At 39.8% G+C, this 16,276-nt stretch overlaps 3 protein-coding genes across 9 annotated transcripts in view; 1 reads left to right on the top strand and 2 right to left on the bottom strand.

The window, feature by feature from the left end:
• LOC109407819 (ribonuclease P protein subunit p25-like protein) overlaps positions 1 to 16,276 on the bottom strand; it is a 606,744-nt gene that overhangs the window by 369,935 nt on the left and 220,533 nt on the right. The gene's annotated exons all lie outside the window — the stretch shown is intronic.
• LOC109407823 (uncharacterized) lies at positions 80 to 1,193 on the top strand. Of its 2 annotated transcripts, none has more exons than XM_019680987.3 (4): positions 80 to 236; positions 303 to 701; positions 766 to 1,013; positions 1,082 to 1,193. In XM_019680987.3, the coding sequence occupies exons 1-4, from the start codon at positions 191 to 193 to the stop codon at positions 1,130 to 1,132; spliced, it is 744 nt and encodes a 247-aa protein (XP_019536532.2). In that variant the 5' UTR covers positions 80 to 190; the 3' UTR covers positions 1,133 to 1,193. The 2 variants fall into 2 exon arrangements, with proteins under 2 accessions (XP_019536532.2, XP_062710446.1); XM_062854462.1 differs by having other exon boundaries at positions 81 to 236; positions 306 to 701.
• LOC134288724 (uncharacterized) lies at positions 7,114 to 14,346 on the bottom strand. The gene is made up of 4 exons (XM_062854463.1): positions 13,685 to 14,346; positions 13,189 to 13,620; positions 12,874 to 13,118; positions 7,114 to 12,814 (listed from the first exon to the last, which is right to left on the bottom strand). The coding sequence occupies exons 1-4, from the start codon at positions 13,728 to 13,730 to the stop codon at positions 12,743 to 12,745; spliced, it is 795 nt and encodes a 264-aa protein (XP_062710447.1). The 5' UTR covers positions 13,731 to 14,346; the 3' UTR covers positions 7,114 to 12,742.

Below are 16,276 nucleotides of genomic sequence, written 5' to 3' on the forward strand. Positions count from 1 at the left end.
TCAAGAGCAAACAGAAAAGGGACCAGCGTTAATAACAAAAACGACCGATCCACCACTCGCCGCTGTGTCGTTTGAGTCAAATGTGTAAACTGTGGTTTACAACAGTTGCGCTGTTCGTCTATCAGTAAATGGGCTTGAAAACAGAACTGTCTTCGAACGTGTAGAGACCGATCGATTCAGTTCAGAAAACATGTCCGCGAGGTTGATACTGGTTACGCTGGCAGTGGCCATTTACGGTAGGTTACATTAGAAATTTCGGAAATTTGAATGTCGCTGACATCTGATTCTCTTCTCCCATTCAGCAGCATCTGCAGTGGATGGATCACCCACCTCCTCATCTTCCGAAGAGACTATGGAGGTGATCGAGTCACTCGAAAGGCAATGTCTGCAGCGAACGGGATCGTCGGAAACGTTCGAAAAGTTGGTGGCCGGGTTCACGTTTGCACCGATGTGCTTCGCTGGTCATTTGGATTTGGACGGGCTCATCAGTGGTTTCGATGAACTGAACGACTCAAATCGGGTTCAATATTTCGATACCTATTGTCCGCAGCTGAACCAGTCCTTGCAGTGTGTTAATCCGTTGTTCGATTTGCTCCGGAAGTGTTGGGATGGAGAGGAGTTGGCGATTTGGGACATCATGTTCAACATGGTCCCGGAAGCGTTAAATCTGATCTGCAAGGATCATGGCGAAATTTTCTTCAGTAATTTCAAGCGGTTGTGCCCGATATGACTCAAAATAGTAATATATGGTCTTTGGAATTTTAGGACTTGATCGTCCAGAATACAGTATGTGCGTGACAAGGTTTGAAGACTACGCTGTGGAATGTGCCGGTAAGATCTCCAACTCCACCGAGACGATGCATTTGTCCAAACTCAACGAAGAGCAATGTTACGAGTTGAGAGAATTCCGCAGTTGCGTTGCGCAGAAACTCGACATCTGTAAAGCATCCGGTATTATCGAATTGGCAGATGTTTTCTACAAACCGTTGATGAAAGCCAGTTCATGTGCAAAGGTAAGCGAACATGCATAATTGTATGAAGCTTGTTAATTAAGGTTTTATCTCTCACATTTGAATTGCAGTATATCGATTTAGAGCCGAACAATCCAGTTGATACAAATGAAATTTCATGAAAGGTCAAAAGATTTTAAATCAGATGGGTAAGCGAAATAAAATTATATTACATGAAAAAAATAGTGTGCGGACACCGGTATTGGCCAGACTAAGGGAAAATAATATTTCAAACGAAAAATAATAATACTAATAACTACATAATACATTATGGTCTCAATAGAGAAGGCTGGCCAAAATCGATGCATCTACCACAGTTTACATTTTCATTGGATGACTCAACTAAACATTAAGATAATAAGAGTAAGTATACACGCAACCGGAGATCGGCAGATTCTAATACAATGCGGTTTGAAACATATACAAATACAGTGATTTTTTGTAAAACCTTATATTTCGTCTAATTAATTGTTAACATTGATGTAAAATACAAAATTTGCTAAACCTATTTCGTTGTCTGGAGTTTCTATTATATAGCTATAAAATGTTGCTAGTGCACTAAGTATAAACTGCTTGGAAGCTCGACTTATGTTTCTAAGCGTTGGATACATAAATTCTTCGGGTTCCAACCTGACTAACCTAGGTTCTTTACTCAAAAGTTCTCTTCTCTGATATCTCCAAATATCTCTCACACGTTGACACCTGAACAGTTTATGCACTACTGTTTCCGGTTCTAAAGGACAAACTTCACAATAAGGGTTATCGATTGTGCCTCTGCGGTAGTGAAGCTCTCGGTGTTTTATTTTGGAGTGCACAACCATGAACCAATTGGAACGTTGATATGAAGAGAGTGATTTACTGTGTATGTGTTTGAAGACCAGTTTCCAGTCACGCTGTTCCGCTGCCACAAAACCAGGATCTGGCAGCAATGCCAAAGTATTATGATATATTCCTTGCGACGATGGTGAATTGATGATTATATCTGGGAGCTGCTGAATTTCTGCAAACACTAATTCAATGTGGCTGAACATTATTGGTGGTATTGGTATGTTTCGATTCTCCAAGAAGCTGCTCAAAAAAGGAAGCTGGGGAGAAAGACAAAGCAAGCGATTCACCAAAAGTGCTTTTGCTTTCAGTTCCGGACAATGAAGATTCAGCCCCCCACGGTTCTTGGGTAAGACTAAATTGGCAAACGCTACTCTCTGCAAGGTCTGACCATGCCAGATGAATTTACCAATTTCCGTCCTAATCTTGTTGGTGAATCCCCTGGTGATTGGTAGATTTGAAGCTATATACCAAACTTTTGAAGTAATATTAGGTGTTCATCAGAATCGTCTTCTGTATCAAGTTCAGCTTCCTCGGATGATGACACCACAGTCGCGATCGTAATCCATTTAGAACATTCTGCCAATTAAGCTTTTGGGCTTGCTTCAGATTTTCTCCAAACTGTACCCCAAGGATGTTCACAAAGTTGCCGATATTGAGCCACTCCGTTTCTGCTGTCAAATTTACGTTTCCAATCATCATTGCCTTCGTTTTCCGTTTATTCAAAATAGCACCAGAAACTATCCCGAAATCCTCAAACAAGTCCACGACTTCGACAAGCGCTCGTTCATCTTCTAGAAACATGGAAATATCATCTGCGTATGCTTTGATTACGGCACTGGGAAATTTCCGAGCAATTGCGTTAAGTAGCGGTTGCAAGTAGATGACGAATAGGGCCATGGACAGAGGATCCCCTTGCCGCACAGATCGAGATATTTGAAACTCTTGTGACAAATGTCCATTTATCAAAATTCTAGAAAATGATCTGTTCCATATTGACACAAGAAGATCCACAAATTGTGGATTGAAATTCATTCCCAATAATGTTTGCTGTAGGAATTGATGGGAGACTCTGTCGAAAGCATGATCTAGATCAAATGACAACAGTAACGCATTGTTTCGCTGGTGTTTCAGTTGACACAGTTTGTCAAAAATCCCACATGTTGCTTCGTAGATACTGCGTTTTCCATTTGAACATTTCTGGTCCTTTGACAGTACTAATGGTAGTAGATCCTGTAGTCTCTGCTTCAATATTCTAGAAAGGAGCTTGAAGTCGACGTTCAATAGTGATAGCGGGCGATATCCATGAACACTTTGGTCGTTTCCCTTCTTTTTTACAAGAACGATTATTCCGTCGTGAAATTGTTTCACAGAATTGCCTTGTAGAGCATCATTGATGACATTTGTGAACTCGAATTTGATGATTTGCCAAGCCTTAAGATAAAACTCTTTTGGCAGGCCATCTACTCCAGGAGATTTTCGAGAACAGCTACCTTTGATGGCAGCCAAAACTTCACCTGGTGTTGTTGGTTGCATAAGATTTTCATTCGCCAAATTGTTCTCTGGAATTTTCCTGGTGGGAAGATAGCTGTTCGAACTTGCATTGAATTCAGCTGCAGTATATAGACTCTCGAAGTAGGATCTAATTGTGCAGCTGATCTGGGACTGGTCACGAATTTCTCCTTGTTCTCCCGCAATCACTGATATGGTACTTTTCTTCCTTTTCCCTTGTATTTGTGCCACGTGGAACAACGTTGTTGACTCGCCAGAAATAAACGTCTCGTTACTTTTCCGAAAATGTGATGAAAACTTCCGTTGAAGACTAAGCATTTGACCTTTGATGTGATTGACGGTCTTTAACTGCTCAGGATTTTCAAAATAATTTTCATAGGCGTCTTTCAAGAATGATCGATATAGCTCCATCGCATCTCGAAACTCACGATGAACAATCGATGTTTTCCATTTAAAGAAGGAAATTAGCTTAGGTTTCGCGTAGGCCACCCACCATTCCATCCAGCTGGAGTAATAGCTTTTTGCTCGTACCCAGTATGTCCACTTTCTAGATAATTCATGCAGTATTTCATCGTTATCGAGAATTTGAGGCTGAAGTCGCCATGTATGCCTTATGGTCAGCAAACGATGTCACAGCAAAGTTCGTGGTTCGAATTTGGGATCTCATTGAATTCGAAATCAAAATTCGGTCGAGTCGTGATGCAGTATTTGATCTAATGTAGGAATATTCAACTCTGTTGCCATTTAGTATTTCCCATGTGTCTAATAACTGTGCCGCCGTCATAAGCCTTTTACACATTGGACTTATACTGCTGGTTCCTGTTGCATCTTTCTGGTTGACTACTGCATTAAAATCGCCGCCTAGCACAACGTACTCCGTTGAGTGACGCAGATAGTGCGCTACGGAAAGGTTGAAGAATTCCTCCCTTGAAGTTCGCAAAAGAGCCCCCGACGGTGCATAAATATTGATAAATGTGACTTGTCCTATCCTTACCGATACTATTCGATTGTCTAGGCTTTTTTCTATATGATGTATATTAAACTGATCTCGTGGTGTCCGGCCATTTGGCCGAATGCCGTTTGGCCGAATTATGTTCAAAAGAATTCAGAGGAAGTTTCTCACATTCCAACTACCAATATGATCATCTGAAATATTTCCTTCTTTTAATCATAGGCTATTCTTTCTAGTTTTGACATTCAGGGATGAGTTGGCGTTGAGTCTGTCAATATTTTATCAAAGATTTTTCCTTCTTTGAATCATAGGCTGTTCTTTCGAGTTATACTGATGCGAGGAATAGTGACATGGTCACTTAAGTTCATCATTTATTTTCGGCCAAACGGCATTCGGCCAAATGGCATTCGGCCAAATGACCCTTTCGGCCAAATGGCTTTCGGCCAAACGGCATTCGGCCAAATGGCGTTCGGCCAAATGACCCGGAACCGATCTCGTACTGCAATCGCTGTACCTCGTTGTTGAAAGTCAACATTGAAAATTAACGTGAAGCCTGGGACAAACAACTGTTCATTTTGAACTTCTTGCCAAAAAAAACTACGTCTAGATCCGCAGAACGTATAAAGGATCGCAACGCATCCATCTTCGTTTCGTTTGAGATATTGCAGATATTGATCGTACCTATTTTATAACTGAATAAATCCATCACCCTAATGTTCTGGAGTCCAGCCTTCTAGAAATCGCGAGTACGTTCCCAGTCTCTGATAATTCTGAGTATGAGCCTCTGCACGAATTTGCCCTGTCCTGCTCACTCCCACAGAAAATTTGAAAACAGCGCGCACAGTAAAAGTCACATTTGACTTTTACTGTGCGAACTGTTTTCAATTTTTCTGTGGGAGTGAGCAGTACGCCAGATTCGTGCAGAGGCTCATTGCGCATGCGCGATCGAGAGATGACAGATCGATGCGCACGCATACGCCACTCACACCACCTTACGAAGCCATCAGCTGTTTTGTTGTTGTTGCTCACCTGCGTTAGAACGGTCTGAATGATGATTCCTACCGTGAAGAGATGGTGTTTACGGTCCCAATAATTCGATAGTTTCCATCCGTTGGATATTGTAGAGGTAAATAGGGTAAGTGTGCCCATCGTTGTGGTATTAAGGTAAATTCATTTTAATACGGCTCTGGGCCCATTGTGCAGTGTGGTGGCTGTATCACTTCCATCCAGTGTTGGGAATACTCACTTGCGAAAAGTCATACTCACTTGCTTCTATCTCAGTCCAGAAGCATGCAAACCAAAAATGATGTTTGAAGGGCTTTCAGATTGTAGTTTAATCTAAAAGTTTGCCGAACAAAGTAGAGGTCGCAGACGCATACCAAAACCGCGAGAGAGCTGTGAGCACAAGGTGAGTATAAATTAAACGAATTTTACTCACCTCGTACTCACAGCTCTCTCACAACTTTGGTATGCGTCTGCGACGTTTACTTTATTCGGCAAACTTTTAGATTATACTACAATCTAAAAGCCCTTCAAACATTATTTTTTGATAGCATGCTCCAGGACTGAGATAGAAGCAAGTGAGTATCACTCTTGCAAGTGAGTATTCCCAACACTGCTTCCATCACCAAGCCAAGTTTGTGTTGTTAATGATGGCTTTCAGCCTCTCGTCTATCCATGTGCAGTTGTAGCCGTGCTGGTTGGAGCGCAGGGTACTGTGAATCACCATTATAGTGTCTCGGTTCAATTCCCGCCGCCGCCCGTATTTCTTTTTAAACATGTTTTGGTAATTGATGCCTCCGTTGCTGCCATGACCAGTCTAAAAATATAACAAATAAAGAGAAACCAATGCGACAGAGCACACGCACACATGCGAAATTTTCCTTTTCCAGATTCTAGGAAGCCAATACAATTTTTGGTATACTGCCACCTACCAATTTTTGTATTTGCAAAGCCTTAATACAATATTTGTATATGTTTCAAACCGCATTGTATTAGAATCTGCCGGTTGCGTGCATACTCTCCTCATCTTCAAGATCTATCGAACTGTCTAGTTTAATTGGCTCCAATCGGATTGGCTCCGACGCGACAGCTCTATCTGCCAGATACCTCTAGGAACTCCCTCAGGGATTCTTATAGGAACGTCCTCAGTCATTCTTCTAGGAACTCCTTCAGAAATTCCGTTGAAAACTCTCTCAGGGATTTCTTCATGAATTCCTTAAGGGGTTCTTCTGGAAATTTTCGTCAGAGATTGCTCTAGGAATTTCCTCGAAGATTCTTTTAGGAATTCCTCAGGGATTCCTTTAGGAACTCTTTCAGTGATGTCTCCAGGAACTGCATTAGGAATTCCTCTAGGAACTCGCTCAGGAATTCCTTTAGGAACTCCCTCAGGGATTCATCTAGAAACTTCCTCTGGGATTCTTCTAGGATTTCCTACACAGATTCTTCCAGGATTTCCCTCACGAATTTCTCTAGGAACTCCCTCATACATTTCTCTAGAAACTCTCTAATGAATTCTTTCTGGATATCCGCTCAGGGACTCCTTCGGAAATTCCTTTCGGGATTCTTCCGGAAATTCTTTCCGGAATTCCCCCAATTACTTCTGCTGCGATTCCTTCAAGAATTACTTCTGGCATTTTTTTAAGTTGTTTTTCATGGGACTACTGCAAGACATGTCTAAGAATTTCTTCTGGGAATATTACATAAATTCAGGATTTCTTCTAGTAATCCTCCAAGTCTTCAATTGAGCTTTACTCAGATTTTATATTCTGGATTTTTTAATTTTTTCTCCAAATATTCTGTCATAAATATCCCCCAAATATTCTGTCATAAATATCCCCAGGAATTTTTCTAGATATTTCTCCAGAAGTTTTCCAAGAATTTGCTCCAGGACTTCTTCAGAAACTTATTCAGAAGTTTCCTCTGTAATTCCTCTAGCAATTTCCTTAGAATTTCCATTAATAATATGTATCAAAAAGATTTATTTTTGAATTTTCCAAGGAATTTGTTTCAGGAAGTTTTTCAGATATTCCTCCAAGAAATTTCCTAGAAATACCTCCAAGAATTCTCCACTGATTCATCCAGGAATTCCCCCAGGATTTATGTCACAACATTATCTAGAATCTGCTCCTAAAACTTTCTCATGAATTCTGTCGGATTTGCTGGTGCCCGTGGCGTAGTGATCACACGTTCACTTCATATGTGCATGCTCTTGGGTTTGATCCCAGCCCCGGCATTTGCAATTTTTCGTCAGCTGCTCTGTCCCCCGATAGCGGCTGGCACTTATCCTCTTCTGAGATTAATTTTCTACGAAAAATTTTCAGGAGTTGCTCTGAAAATTTTCCTTGGAATTCTTTAAGAAATTTCCCCAGGAGCTCCTCCGAGAATTTCTCCAGCAATTCAGTCGAAAATTTCCTCAGGAGGTGCTCCAGTAATGCCTTCATGTATTTCCCAGAAAATCCTTCAGGAATTTCCTCATGATTTCTATTGGGGATTTCAAAAGAAATTCTTTCTGATATGCCTCAATAATTTTTTAAGGCAGTTTCTCAGGAATTTCTCCAAGAAATTTCTAAGGAATTTCTATAGGAGTATTTCCAGAAATAACAAAAGTTTTTCCGAGATTCCTCCAGGAATTTTCGGAAATTTCCTTAAAGAATTATTAAGAAATTTCCCCAAAAATCCTCACAAGAATGTGCAAAAAGGTTTCTTCAGAAATTTCCCCTGGATTTATTTTTAAAAATATGCCTGGAAATTCTACAGGAATTCTTTAAGAAATATCCCGAAAAATTCCTCCAGAAAATTACCCTGAAACTCCTTCAGGAATTTCCCCAGAAACTTCTTCAGAAACTTCTTCAATAATTACTGTAGGAATTTCTCCAGGATTTCCATTATGAATTTCAGAAGGTCCTATTAATTTCCTCAGGATAGCTCTAGGGATTTCACCAGGAATTCCACTAGACATTTTCAAAGAACTTTCTTCATAAATTTCCTGAGGATTTTTTTCAAGAACTTTTTCGGAAAATTCTTCAGAAATAATTTCTAAAATTACTCCTCTCCCCTATCCCAAATTGCCTACAAAAAATTCCAGTAATTGTTTAAGAAATTTCTCCAAGAGTTTCTTTATGAATATCCCCAGAAATTCCTTCAAGAATTCCATAGAGATTCATTCGAGAATGTCCATTTAAATTATTACAAGGCTTCCTCCAATTTATTCAGAATTTCTATAGGAAATATTTCAGAAATTCCTCTAGCAATTGCTTCACAAATTTCCTCATGAATTCCTCCAGAAAATTTCCCAGGAACTCCTCCAAGAATTTCCCAGGAATTTCGGCATGAATTCGTCTAGAATTTTCCTCTGGTATTTCTTTATATATTTCCCCAGGAACTCCTTCAAGGTTTTCATAAAGAAATTGAAAGGGATTCTTTCAGAATTATCTCAGTATTTTCCAGGATATTTCCCAGGAACTTCTCCAGGTATTTTCCAAAAAAATCCTTCACCAATCTACGAGAGATTCCTTCGGAAAATTCCCCAGGATTTCCATTGCCAAATTTCCTCAGGAATTTCTTTAGAAATTTCCCCACGAATTTCCACAAAACATCCTCCAGCAATTTCTCCAGAAACTTCAGACATTTCTACGGTAATTCAATGTCCCCAGGAATCTCATCATTTTGTATGAATTTCTTCAGGGATTTCCTCGGAAATTTCCTTCGGAAAGGTGCTCCAAGAATTTCTCTAGCTACAATACAAAACGACCGCAGGAATTCAGTCAAAAAATTTCTTAGTAATTTGTCTAGGAATTTTCACGGAAATTGCTGTAGGAATCTCAGAAAAATCATGGAGATATTCGTAAAGTAATTCCTAGTGGAAGTTAGAGTGGAATTTTTGGATGCATCCTAGTAAAAAATATTGAAGAAGCCCATAAGCAAGTTTAATGGAATTGCAGAGATTGTTTGAAGGACTTCCACAAGAAACTCTTGCATGAATCCAAGAAGGAACCCCTGAAGAGTTCCTAGAGAAATCCCACATGCGCATTCAGGAGGAACCGTAGATGAAATGTTCTGGAATAATATTATGAAGTTCCTTGGGTTTCATTTTGAAATATTTGGAGAAATCGCAGAAGCAATTCAGTGTACAATGCCTAGATTGAAACCTCTGAGGGAATACCAGAAAAAAAAACTGGAGAAATCTCGAAAGAAATGGAAGATATTCACGGAAAGATGCCCGATATAATTTCTTGATTTGCTCAGGAATCTAAAATGGTGTGATTCGATGAGATCGCTTTGGTTTTTTAGGTTTTTGTTCTCTTACACATGGCTATTGCTTGCGTTGATTTTGTTCGTTTTCGCAATACCGTCAAAGCTACCAATGCTTTCAGCGGGACACCCGGACGCAATTCCGGAACACGACCGGTAGTTTTAAATGTGGTCTGAGTCTATTCTCATGCTAACCGTTAATCAGGTAATCGAAAAACCACGATTTATTGTGTCGTATACATGGGTTTAGTTAACATTTACATATGGCCACTTTCGGCAGGACAACTGGAACTGGTTCCAAAACACTAGCAGTACGGTCTGAGACTATGTTATTATTAACCTTCAAAAGGTTATCGAAAAAGCCGCACTTTGATGTGCCATTTGCATGGGTTTGATTCACTGTTACATTTGATAACTTCCAGCGGGACACCCGGACCCGATTCAATGACACTACCGGTTGTCCCAGATGTAGAGACTATTTCATTACTAACTGTTCATCAGGTTACCCAAAAAGCTGCGATTTGATGTATCGCATGTATGGGTTTGGATCACTTTAACATTTGACCACTTCTGGCGGGACACACGGAGCCAGTTACACTACCGGTAGTAACTTGTGTGGACTGTGTCTATTTTCTTATTATCCGTTCATTAGGTTACTGAAAAAAAGGGATTTAATGTTTGATTTGTGGAACACTACCGGTAGTCCTTAGTGTGATCTAAGGCCGTTGATCAGATTACCTAAAAAGCCATTTGATGTGCTGCGAGTATTGGTTTGGTTCTCTTTTACATTCGACCGCTTCCGGCGCGACACCCGGAAACGATTCCGGAACATTACCGTTTGTCCCAAATACAGGGCTGTTACAAAAGCGTCGATTTGGAAACTGCAAAATCCGCGCCAAGCCATTTGAAAACCGCGCCAGTACAAAAACATATGGTTTTGATGACTGAAGCCCATAAAAAGCCAGGCTTTTGATGTACTCCAAATGAAGAGCATTTCTACTGAAAAATAAATTTAAACTTTAGACGCAACTTATACATTAAACAAGAATTGAAAAATATTGATTGATTGATTTGTCTTTATTAGAGAGACTTTCAGCCCTTGGCTGGTTCGTCTCTAATTGAAAAATATCGCAAACAGGGTAGTTCTTTTTATTGAAATAAAAAGTTTTGAATCAATCGTTCTTTGATTGTTTATCAATCAGTGTATCTGCAATTTAACGAGAATAGGTTTTCCTGATCTCTAGGATTCCGAAAAGGGAGCATTCTTGGCGAATGTTTTGAAACAATTTATAACCAGCGTTATGGTAGAAATCCTGGAATAAAATCTAGTAAATACCGAAAGATCGTTCGAGAGAATCGAAAGAAAATTATCAGAAATTTCTTAAGAATTTCATAGATTATTTTCTACAGAAACTTATTTTATAAAGATACAAATAGAGTCATACTAGTGGAATTCATTGATTTTATCACCAATGAACTTTACTTTCAAGAGATATATTTATAAAACGTATTTAAAAAAAACTGTCTGGAAATTCAGTTAAGAGTTTAACAAGTTAGGATTCCGAAAACTTCAACGATTTTTACAAGTATTCTGCAAAAAAATCCTCAAAAAATTCTATCAAGAAACCCAAGTAACCACGAGGCACTATAATTCACCTGGAGGCGAATATAATGCTATTAAGGAGCTGACATGCGCTATTTTGGCCACTTAATAGCCCTGTGAGCCAAAAGTGGCGAAATATAGTGCTAATGGTTACTAGGGAACCCTTTAATAATCGTTCACGCAACTCTCCTCAAAACGAGTGTTCCGACTGAAAATCAAAGAGAAATTTTACAACAGAAGTTTACGTATTTTTAGGATAATTCTACCAGAATTTTAGCAAAAAAATCGATTCTACATAAACTCCACAAATAACTGATTCAGGAATTCCGTGAACTCCGTTAAACTTATCCATAGTGAATGAAAAAAGTCCTGCATGTTAAAAAAATCACTAGAGTTTTTCCAAGCTTTAATACGTGGAATTTTCTAAGAATGCAATCAAAAAAGTCTTCAGGACGTCTTATCTGTATTTTGTTTTTCAGGAATATCTGAATTTTAACGACATACTGTGTCAGAAAACCAATTAGATTGATTCTCACGACACATACAGTCTACAAAACCAATGTTTTTTTTTATGAAATAATAGAATCTCAATGTGACTACAAAATTCAACCAAATGTTTCTCCAAAATATCCTGTAGGCCTCTTTTGACAATTTCCATAAAAAAACAGCTTTCAGTATCACCAAGAAAGCCCAGCCCCATAACTCTAATTTGAAAATGTTCATTACTTTTTACTGATTGTGACATTTGAGCATCATGTCCAAATATTTAATGTAAATAAGTGCATTTGAAAACGATTTCCGCAAAATCCGCGCCGAAATTAGCAAAAACGCGCGAAATCCGCGCGAAACGCAAAACCCGCGAAAAACGCAAAATCCGCGCCACGTGTAACAGCCCTGCAAATATGGTGTGAAACTATTGATTGCTAACAGTCCACCAGGTCACCTAAAGAGTTGCGATTTGATGCGTCGCATATATGGGTTTGGTTCACTTTTATATCTGGCCACTTCCGGCGGGACACCCGGAACCGGTTCAGGAACACTACCGGTCCAAATATAGTCTGAGAATATTTTCCTGCTTACCTTTCATCAGGTTATCGAAAAAGCCGCTATTCAATGTTTCGCATGTATGAGTTTTGTTCACTGTTATATTTTGCCTTTCAAGCGGGACACCCGGAATCGGTTCAGGAACATTACCGGTTCAGATATGGTTTGAGACTATGTTCCTGCTTACCGTTCATCAAGTTATAGAAAAAGCCGCGATTTGATGCGTCGCATGCATAGGTTTGGTTCACTTTTATATTTGGAACTTCCGGCGGGACACCCGGAACCGCGTCCGGAACACTAACGGTTCAGATATAGTAAAAATCAATATTTAAAAAAGGACCAATATTTTTGTATACGTAAGGTGTAATTTTCAGCTGTGTGGACATTAGGCAAGCAATCCCGTTTTTAAGTCCTGATAAAAATGTGATTTTCATAAGATCATACAGCTGCAAATGAACACACAGTTTTAAATATATGAGTGAGAAGATTTGTATGTCATGAGAGTCAAAAGAAAGTTAATGTTGTAGCCACTCAACAAACATATCAGAAATGACGAATTGGAGATCCATCATCTTCACCAGCATTGTCCTCCTTCTGACCAGGTAGAATAATGAACTAAAATAGATGAAGACATGAAGCTAAAAAATGCTACAAAATAATGAACAGTCACTCACATTACTGCACGGACTAGCACTGACCATTGCCCGGTAGAGCACATCGAACACATCCATCAGTCGGGGTCCATTGCAAAGGTTCATTTTATTCTCCAAGCACTTTCGAAAGTTCACTAGCTCTTCGCACTGTTCCGGACCGTAATTGGAGGAATCCATCGCATAGGTTGCATTCGAAAATGTTGCATTGCATTGGGTGAAATAATCGGTTATACCATTTAGGCACGTGTTGTAGTCCGTATTTTCCACTGGGTTGCCAAAATGAAGAATTTGAATAGCGTTATAATGGATATTACACTGAATTTATGTAGAACTTACCAAACAGAATATCTCCATTCTTGTCACATATCAAATCGATTATCTCTGGCAAGGCGTGACTTACAGCTCTCAATACAAAGACGTCATCCTCATCGCCACATTTGCGCATTTCTCTTAATAGAGGTTCAACGCATTGTAAGGTACTGCGAAGCTTGGGACAGTACTTGGGAAAGAAATAATGTCGAGTGACGGAGTTCAAGCGCTCTGCATCTTCCACAAAATCCTTGAGGTCCAAATTCATCAGCACACAGATTGGCAGTGCATAAAAATGGGAAGCTATGGCTTTGTACGTATCATTGGAGCCGGTCCTGTTGTAACAGATAGGTTGAAGTTGACCGAGGAAGAACTGAATATCTTCCATCGGTGAGGATTCATCTTGGGATTCATCTGCTTCGCCGATTGGAATATTGAGGATGCTTTTGGCGTGGGTTGCTGTTGAACAATTGAATGAATCGTTTAAATTTTTGGACTTGGGCTTTGTTTTCCAGTCACTTACTGATGATCAAGCCGAAGAATAGCAGAACAATAGATGAAAATCTCATGATGGAGGTTGAAGTAGTTGACTTATCGCACTGAACTCCCTCCGACCGCGAATGATGATTATATTTCCTGATAATGTACGTTTATTTGTTTAACCTATCTAGACATTTGTTAAGATTTTGATAACCTCTACTAGATTAATTGAAGGATGCAATTCGCAGTCCAACAAAGCGTTGGGGAAGTGCTCAGCAATGAGGCAACTGAAATAACCCGGTTTAACTCGACAAATGTATGAAACAAATACATTTGACATCATATAAAAAACCCTAATTAATCTACCTAGCAGTGATGGCGCCCTTCTCGTGCCTTCGAAACCCCATTTTAACAAAACTCAAGTGATATGTTGGTGAATATCGCACTTTCATAGCAAAAATCCATGTCATGGCGCCAGAAATCACATCGTTTATCTGGCTTTCGATGGATGAGCCTTAAACTCTTGAAAAAAGCCACCAACTCGTGCTTAAAACTCCATCAAACAGTCGCCATCTTGAATTTTGGGACACCATCTTAGATTTTAGATCGCCATCTTGGATATTCTAGTCGCCTTTTTTGAACTCCGGAGTCCGGACATCTTCCCCATACCATATATACTCATATTGCATGGTTTTAGAGCTTAAAACTTCATTAAACAGCCGCCATCTTGAATTTGGAGCCGCCATCTTGGTTATCTGGTGGACTCCGAAAATCTTTCCCATTCCAAATATATCCATATCGCATGGTTAAATAGTCGGCATGTTGGATTTTAGACCGCCATATTGGATATTCTGGTCGCCCTTTTTGGACTCCGGACATCTTCTTCATATTAAATCAGCATTAGCATTAGCACTAAGCGAGTCGCACAAATTCGTAGGTGGCACAGTCCTAGACCGCTGTTATGAGGGTTGCCTTCTTCCCGTCCGAACCATAGCACACAGATTTGGGACTAATCTCTGACTCTTTCCCATCTTAGATTTTAGATCGCCATCTTGGATATTCTAGTCGCCTTTTTTGAACTCCGGAGTCCAGACATCTTCCCCATACCATATATACTCATATTGCATGGTTTTAGAGCTTAAAACTTCATTAAACAGCCGCCATCTTGAATTTGGAGCCGCCATCTTGGATTTTAGACCGCCATCTTGGTTATCTGGTGGACTCCGAAAATCTTTCCCATACCAAATATATCCATATCGCATGGTTAAATAGCCGCCATCTTGGATTTTAGACCGCTATATTGGATATTCTGGTCGCCATTTTTGGACTCTAGACATCTTCTCCATATTAAATCAGCATTGGCATTAGCACTAAGCGAGTCGCACAAATTCGTAGGTGGCACAGTCCTAGACCGCTGTTATGAGGGTTGCCTTCTTCCCGTCCGAACCATAGCACACAGATTTGGGACTAATCTCTGACTCTTAGACAAGACTGACGCAATCCTCCAATGGTCGAGAACTGTCCTGGTCACGTCCTTGCGACTGCTGAGGAAAGGGAGAGGGTGGTTAGTTGGACACCGAAGGAAGATGTAGACAGCTCTACGATCTCTCAGGCCTAGATGTCACAGGAACTTCTCCATACCAAATATACCCATATTGCATGATTTTAGAGCCGAAAACTCTATTAACCCGTGAACACCCGGGACGATCTTCTCTTGGTGGAAATGCAATATCTTCTTTGTAAATTCTACATGTCTTTGCTCAGATTTCGTCGTTTTGCTAATCATCAATAGTTTTTACTGATCCTTGACATGCAATGTAACACTACCCATCATAGCCTGTAGAAGTTCTCATCCCTGAGCTATTCTAAGGCCTCCAAAGTACTCCAAAAGTTGTGTCACAAGTCCAACATTCTAAACCATATTTTATACACGATGAATGATCACAGAACATAGTCTACGATTACTCAACAAAGCCTCAAAGCACCCCTAGAAAATTCATGGTGTATGAATTGGGTGATCTAGGTCATCCAAACTACTCTGGAATTCATTTTCTTAATATCTACCATCATTCGTGTTCACTCTGTTCAAGAAATTTAGTCACGTTGATGTCCATTAGACCTCGCAATGCTGCGAGCAACTTGATATTGTGGTAGTTGGACATTCCGTGAAATACAAATGGCCTCCAGTACACTTTGAAGTTTGGGTTCCGATATCCACATACTGTATCATGCTTTAGTTGTAAAAAAATATTCGTGGAATGTGGTCTATGCTGCTGATGGAGCCTCAGTACACAGCTATAATGCTTTTGGTACATTCAAAGGATATTCCAGACTTTCCAAACTATTCTGGGAATAGGACCTTCAATATCAACAGACTCTACTCTTGTTTCTCTTCACTCTATCGGCATAATTCTTTCACGATTGTGTCTCTTGCTAGTTGGGTGTCTGCTGGCATATAAATGGACCCCAATATATTTTGAAGTATGGGTCGCAATATCTGTAAAGCTTTGGATGTTTTTATTGTAGCAAATGCACGCGGAATATAATGTACGCTACTCTTAGAGCCACAGAGTACAATTCCGATAACTTAGCATCATTCACTTGGTGATCTAGGTCATCCTCCCCAAGGACTTTC

This window comes from Aedes albopictus, chromosome 2, assembly GCF_035046485.1.
Source record: "Aedes albopictus strain Foshan chromosome 2, AalbF5, whole genome shotgun sequence".
NCBI classification, from domain to species: domain Eukaryota; kingdom Metazoa; phylum Arthropoda; class Insecta; order Diptera; family Culicidae; genus Aedes; species Aedes albopictus.

Excerpts from the sequence above, each read along its gene's own strand:
- LOC134288724 (XM_062854463.1), bottom strand. The coding sequence starts at position 13,730 with ATGAGATTTTCATCTATTGTTCTGCTATTCTTCGGCTTGATCATCA. Across the intron at positions 13,621-13,684 it reads ATTCTTCGGCTTGATCATCA|CAACCCACGCCAAAAGCATC; the intron begins GTAAGTGACTGG and ends ATTGTTCAACAG. Across the intron at positions 13,119-13,188 it reads GAATGGAGATATTCTGTTTG|TGGAAAATACGGACTACAAC; the intron begins GTAAGTTCTACA and ends TTGGCAACCCAG.
- LOC109407823 (XM_019680987.3), top strand. The coding sequence starts at position 191 with ATGTCCGCGAGGTTGATACTGGTTACGCTGGCAGTGGCCATTTACG. Across the intron at positions 237-302 it reads GCTGGCAGTGGCCATTTACG|CAGCATCTGCAGTGGATGGA; the intron begins GTAGGTTACATT and ends TCTCCCATTCAG. Across the intron at positions 702-765 it reads TCATGGCGAAATTTTCTTCA|GACTTGATCGTCCAGAATAC; the intron begins GTAATTTCAAGC and ends TTGGAATTTTAG.